Here is a 7,159-nt window from a genome sequence, read left to right as displayed (position 1 = left end):
ACAATAAATCTATTTATCTGAGAGGATATTTACGATTACTTTTTCATTCTTTGACACTTTTATCCATAACGAGTCGCCTAGCTGTGATTTAAGGTATCTGTCATTAAGGAGCAGATTGGGCTTAGTGCAGCTTGTGGACATGAGGGATCAAACCGGGAACCTTTTGGCAGGTTGTTGAGCCCCATAGCTACTACTCAGGCGGGCTAAACTATCCTGCCTGCACAGCCATAAATATTGAGTTGTTGAGAAGCTTTTGCTGCTTGTTTGACTATGTTCTCATATGTTTGATTCTACACATATTGAACATTTGGGATGTAGAGAAATGTGTATAAATAATAATGTAGTGTATAGGTATATGTTTTCATTTGTTTATTAAAAAGTATGGGTTGATCAGCAAACAAAAAGGACTATGTGTTAACAAGGGAACCAATCAGAATTCAGCACCACACTCATCTAACCAATCAGTGAGTAGCGAGGGAACATCGTTGACTATTGAAATCATTTAATGCTCAAAAACAAATACAGTTTACTTCACTGGGTCATCACAATTGAACATGATTTTTTTTCTCAAACTTGTAACACCCTCAGGAAATATACATTCACATGGCTGCAAACAGGTCTCTCCTTTCTGCCGTAACATCGAGTCAACAAATCTATGCAACACCCCTTTAAATGACCACAAACACGCGAGTGGCATATATCAAAAAAACAGAGTGGCATCTTTGACGAAACTTTGGACATGAGCTATACATTGACCTCTTGTCTATCCATCGTTACCAGGGCTATATCTGCAGTCCAAACAGGAATATTTTACATGAACACGGTTCCTATGCATTCTTCCCTAAATAAATCCCCACTATAATTTCAACGGTATGTACATTATTTACAGTGGAATGTGAACTCTTGGCGTGAGCAGGATGGAATGAAGTTACAGTTCGCTTTTACAAAAATCATCTGAAATTAAATCACCCCGACAGCATTAAGACAATGGTTACATCTGCTAGTATAGAGAGAGAGAATGGAGACCGAAATAAAATAAAACACAAGAACCACCAAGTCTTTTCACTCTTTGAAATTGTCCAGAAAAAAATTGTGGCAGTTGTTTCATAATGGAAATAGGAGAAAAATAAAAGAAAGAGTAAACAACTTAATAAGGTTAACTTAAATGAAAGCAAGTATTGATTTGTGCTTGACAAGGAGCAGGATTGATCTTTGTTTCTCGGCCTGTTCCAACATTGCCTTTGTGATTATTAAACCATATGTCCAAACAGCTTGTCTAGTTGTGCTTTCGAAAGTCAACAATGTGTGGCTTTTTTTTATTTATTTTTTACCTCCTGTAAGGATTTCAAGTGTTCCATTTTGAACAGAAAAAAATAGCTGGGACCCCTCAGGTATCTTTTACAGGTTTATACCGACACATAATTTCATTAGTTTTCCCAGTATTGAGTACAGACAGATATTAGCATCATGATTGAAATGTTATTAGCAATATTCCCCTTCAGGGATATTCCATCTAAAACCACACATGATTTTATTTCAGAAAAACGTAACGGATTAAAAATAACAAACTGCAATTTATCATATTTTATATTTTAAATTTGCATGACATGAATAAGCTGTTCGGCTAGTGTCCAAACAATGTGGACTCTCTTGAATAGACTCTCTAAACTCTTTAATAGGCACTGAATCACTGAATGCAAGGATAAACTTTCTTTAATTTTCCATGTTAATCTAAGCTAAGGTGTGGTACTAAATATAAAAGAAACTGCATATCAGTTATCAAAAGCTAACGACATCAAACTAAAAGATATTAGTTCATATTTAGCGAAACACCTGCGATACTGCCTATTGGCTGTCCAGTCATCTGGAGTAAACCTAAATCCCATGTGACTGTACCTTTCTAGAACTACTGTAGTAGCTCACCCACAGTACACCAGCAGAACCACAGGACACCTACGAAAGTAATACGGCTGACAAATTTAGGAAAAGATTTGAGGGGAAATACGATGCTTCCGTTTCGCTCGCAATAACATTTTTGGGGATGTTTGTTCAGTGAGTTGAACGTACGTTCGCAGTGTTTCGAAGCCCGTGGAGTTCATGATCAGGGGAGATACTATAGACACGCCTGAAGGATTTGGAAAACATTGACCTTAGCAAGCTGAAGGCTATCTGCTCTGACAGATATGTGTATTTTTTTTTTCTAAACACATATTTTATTATGAACTGCAGAATGCTTGACCGCTGCACATTTCCTGCACACATACCAGAGAATATTAAACCTGCAATTATTATAATTTTTTTAGCTGCAAATGAAGTAAAAAAAAATCAAACAATTAAAGCGACATTCTTCCCACACAAAATCATGCATCAAATAATTGATGAGTTATTTAAGTTGTTCAGAGCTAGTAAGATACTAACGCCACGGATTGGTCTCCTGTTGCAGGTCTCTCGTATTTCCATAGGTTGGTTATGTCATTTTGTGTTTGCGTTGCATTCATTCCTTTGTAGTTTTTGTATCTCAGATAATATATATTTTTTATGTATTCTTCTCATTTACGAGGCCAAAAAAAATAAAATATCAATGTTTCAGTCTTTCGGCCATTATGTAGTCATAATGTGTTACAGGATGGCTAATGTTTGAATTATTTGTTTTAAGTTCCCCATACATTTATAAATGTTTGCTCGGTGTGTATAAAAAACAAAATAATTTACGAGAGGACAATCTCTGTATGTCCACAGCATGGACAGAGGATACCTAATAGATGATGCGGTTGACGTGTGCAACGGGCAACCATCAAGATGATTACGGGGAATCCCTACCACATTGTGTCTACATCCATTTGCTAAAGTAATCAAAATATAAGAACTACGAGTAAATCCACATCGTTATGACAAACGTCACCCCCAAACAAAACCCCAAAACATTTCATTACAGTGGTCAATTGTACAGTTCTATTTGTACAGGCACATTTAGTCCAACGTCCCTGGACCTCAACGAAAATCCATCTCATCTAACTCGGTCACCAAATTCAAAACGTTTGAGACAAAGTACCCTCCGCCCCTCCTACCACCACCACCACCACCGCTATTGTGCTCGCGACATTTCTGTTAAAACAAAGAAATAAAATCTGTCAGGGGGAAGGAGACGGAACTATTGAGCGAGGGACTTGGGAGCCCAGCGGGGGCCTACTTAGGCCGGTGTGTCGGCATTGGAACACAATGCAAAGGTGGTATCAGTGGCATTTGTGTTGCTGGGCACCAAAAAGCCTGGAGTTTCTGCTATTACTTACATAGTGAACGACGATACCTGGACTTAAGTGCAGGCCCCCTTTGTACCCCTTTGTGCCGGGCGTTGAAGGTGGTGACAAGACGTGCGTAGCATGCAACGGGCCTGGCTGATGTCAAAATGAGCAGACACGGTTGGCGCTATCACTGCAAATGATACTGACACCGCCTCTAAGCATTGTGTTCCCTGTAATCCGGCCAAGAGCAGAAGGATCTTGAAGTATTTTAGACCATTTGTCCTTTTTTCTTTCTCTCTCTCTCTCTCTCTCTCTGAAGCATTTGAGTGAATACCTCCAACAGTAAATTTGTGAGACATTTCATCACAATTCTGTTTTCACTTTTGAAATCATACCAAAAAGAAGCCTTAGAAAAACAACCATGAAAAAAAGAAATGACAATGATATTCCAAAACACAATATGAAAAACAAGATTCTTATATCCAGTGTAGGACTTTTCACGAACACACTCCGATACACCCCTTTCCCACAGTCACTTTTTTTTTATACATTTAATACATTTATAACATGAAAAATACACACAAAATAATAATAATACACCAGTATTAATAAAACAGTCACCCCCCTCACCATTTCAAAGTCAATGGTGATTGGCGCTCTCGAACCAATCACAGTACGTACCTTGTCTTTGTATTCTTTGCTCTCATTCACAGAAAAATTCAGGACACCGAGATGCTGCGTGGTCGAGGCGATGGTGCTAGCACTTTGAAGATTGACACGTTGCTATTATTTTATTTGACCTTTTTTTTTTTTCATGGACATTAGGTGAGATGAGCGGGGGGGGGGGGGGGGGGGTATATGATGCTGCTGGGAGAGGTTAAGGAGTTTAGGGGGGGAGGCTTTCAGAGCCAATGAGTGACTGGGCAAATTTACAGAGGGAGGGGGGGGGGGGGAGCGAGTGGAGGTGTGACGGTGTGAGGGTGAGGGTGGAGGGGGGTGAGGAGGGGTGTGGGTGGAGAGGGTTGCAGGTGAGGACAGCGGCAGGAGGACTGGTCTGAAGGGTTGGTCTGGCGCACGCTGCCGCCCCCCCCCTCCCCCCCGCCCCGTCCACGCCGCCCCGTCCACGCCGCCCCGTCCGACGCCGGCCACTACACGTACCACTCCTTCTTAGAAATGACGGAGCCGTCGGTCTGGGAGATCATGTCGTCAGCGATCTCCGCCTCGGCGTCGTACTGGAAGGCCAGCGTCCGCTCGTCGTAGTCCCGGCTCTCGCCCTCGTCCACCGTGAAGTAGGGCCTCTTCAGGTCCTCCGTCTCGCCGTCAAAGTCGCGCTCGCGCCCCTCGAAGCCCCCCTGGCCGATGACCTGCGCCGGCTTCTTCTCGTCGTCCGAGTCCTCGGGGTACTGCAGGTTCTTGGGCAGGGGCGGGTGCGCGGGCACGCCGCCGGCCTTGCTGTAGCCGTTGCCGAACACGTGCTTCTTGGTGTTGTAGTCGCCCTTGAAGGTGCGGTGGCGGTGGCGCAGGTACACGAAGAGCAGGACGGCGAGCAGGACCAGCGGGGCCACGCCCCCCGCCACGCACCCGATCACCAGGCCGATATTGTGCGGCTCGGCTTCGATATTGGTGCTCCCGGTGGTCGGGTTGCTAGGGAATTCTGGGTGGGAAAAGACAAATGGAAGGGAGTGTGTCAGTGCTCTGGTGGGAGGGAGGTGCAGTGAGTAGGTACAAGGGCAAGGGGAAGGAGGTGCAGTGAGCGAGTACAAGGAGAAGGAGGTGCAGTGAGCAGGGACAAGGAGAAGGAGGTGCGGTGAGCGAGTACGAGGAGGAGGAGGAGGAGGAGGTGCAGTGGGCGGGTACGAGGAGGAGGAGGTGGAGGTGCAGTGCGCGGGTACGAGGAGGAGGAGGAGGAGGTGCAGTGTGTGGGTGCGCTGGTGGAAGAAGGAGGCGTTGTGTGCGGGTGGATGAGGTGCAGTGTGTCGGTGCGCTGGTGGAAGGAAGGCGCAGGTGGAGGAGGAGGAGGTGGTAGCTGGGCGTGTGTCCCCCGCGTCTCCCTCCAACGGCACACACCGCGGTTGGGAGGAGGCGCAGTGAGCAGATAGCGGAGGAGGCGCAGTGTGCAGTTGGAGGAGGAGGTGCTGTGATTAGTGTGAAAGATGGATTTGGGAACAGGGGGTTGGGGGAAGGAGACGCAACAGGAAGGAAGAAGGAGACACCCTCCCACCCCAGCCACCGAGGCACACCCCACACGGCGACGCCCAGCGACCCAAGCGGCCCACCCTCTCCTGACCAATAGCAGACCCCGGCCGGTTCCCGAGAGAGGCACGGTACGAGATGGACAACATGCGCGCCCGGAAGATGAAAGAGAATGGAACACAGAGGAGGCCTAGGTCTCGGTCTAGGAACAGCACGTCACAAAGGGGGATGTCGCGTTTGATTAAAGAGAAGTTAGGCTGTACATCATGCACCCTAACCCTCCATTTGAAGGCCAAAAAGGAAAATAAACCGACGTTATGCCGTGGGTGGGTTTGTTAAAAGTGGCCCTCATTCCAGTCTGGTGGTTACGAGATAGTTTCCACACAGTTTCTCTCTAGACATCCATGTATTAAAACAGTTTGTTATGAGATGATACGGAGCATAGCATCGTAGCGTAGCATCTCTTGAAACCCAATAATGCCCCTACTGTATTTGATTTAGCGGAGATTATTATAAAAAACAGAAAAAAAAATTGCCAGCAATGATTAGCAGCAGCCAAGCAGATTAAAAGAGCATGCCATGATGGGAAACACATTGCAGATACATTATGAAGGATGTTTGGCCAGCCAGCCAGAGCAAAGAACAGAACAAACGGAGATGGTTGAGAGAAGAGCAAAGTATCAAACAAGTCAAATATGATTTTTTTCCAGTGGAGTGGACCAGGCCGGGACAAAGACTAACGACGTCGCCATCAAAGACAAACGCTATGAACCTCGCCAGCCTCCGCAGCTCAGAGACAGAGGGGCTGGCATCTCTGCCTTCGCAAATCCTCCTCCAGCGAAACACAGAACAATATATTGTCCCGCTTCCCGTTAACGCCGCCACATCTGGGGCCGGGCCTTCAGCATTCACCTCGCGGCGCTGCAGAGCTGCCAGAGCCCCTCGCCAGCAATAAACAAGGGCTCGCCACTGGGAAACGCAACTGCTCTTACATTATGATGAGGCTTAGAGAAATGTGTCGCCTTTAATAGCAAGCTTAACTCTGAGGCTTTGAATACACAGGGGCTGCGGCAAACCCTAAACACCGGGAGTGTTATTATCTGAGAGGCAGATGAAAGCACGGCAGAGATAGGCCCGGGCGAAAGCCTGCAGAGAAGAGAGACGTGCATCCCCTTCCAAGGCAAAAACACTGCCAAGTGTTTACCAAGAGGAGAGGGAAGAGACAAACGCTGTGGGAGGAGAGGAACGGAATAACGGAAGAGGGGGAGAGAGAGAGAGAGAGAGAGAGAGAGAGAGAGAGAGAGAGAGACAGAGAGACAGAGAGACAGAGTGAGAGACTGTGCTACTTTTGCAGGAGACACAGACAAACGCTTCACAATCTGCGTATGAAGGCAGCCCACAGCTAGGGGCGTTGACACAATGACCATATCCTACCTCTACGTAGGGCATTTTATGTATTTGTTTCAAATCCCATTCATATCAATCTGTAAAAAAAATCTGTAAAAGTTCCGGGGCACCGCTTTTTCAAATCTCTTCCAAAACAAACAACATTTCTTCGATAAAAAGCCTTTGCTACTTAAATATCTCCTATAGCCACATATAACAGTATTCCTTCAACTTTCACCACTAGGTTGGGCTGAGTTTAATTAAAATAGATTCAAACATCTCTGGAGATATTTGCTGTTTACAATCGAACAAAGGAAAGACAGGAAAGATTACAAAGC

The 7,159-nt window shown here is 45.6% G+C and overlaps 1 protein-coding gene across 1 annotated transcript in view; it reads right to left on the bottom strand.

The window, feature by feature from the left end:
• Positions 1 to 485: 485 nt before the first annotated feature.
• Positions 486 to 7,159, bottom strand: part of nectin1b (nectin cell adhesion molecule 1b) — a 55,461-nt gene continuing 48,787 nt past the window's right edge. Inside the window, 1 exon segment of the mRNA XM_060076145.1 lies at positions 486 to 4,896. Within this exon segment, the coding sequence (XP_059932128.1) occupies positions 4,391 to 4,896 (506 nt within the window). The 3' untranslated portion in view covers positions 486 to 4,390.

Source organism: Gadus macrocephalus, chromosome 16 (genome assembly GCF_031168955.1).
Source record: "Gadus macrocephalus chromosome 16, ASM3116895v1".
Lineage (NCBI taxonomy): Eukaryota > Metazoa > Chordata > Actinopteri > Gadiformes > Gadidae > Gadus > Gadus macrocephalus.
The sequence above is the reverse complement of the archived record's forward strand: the minus strand, read 5'-3'. Positions and strand labels throughout refer to the sequence as shown.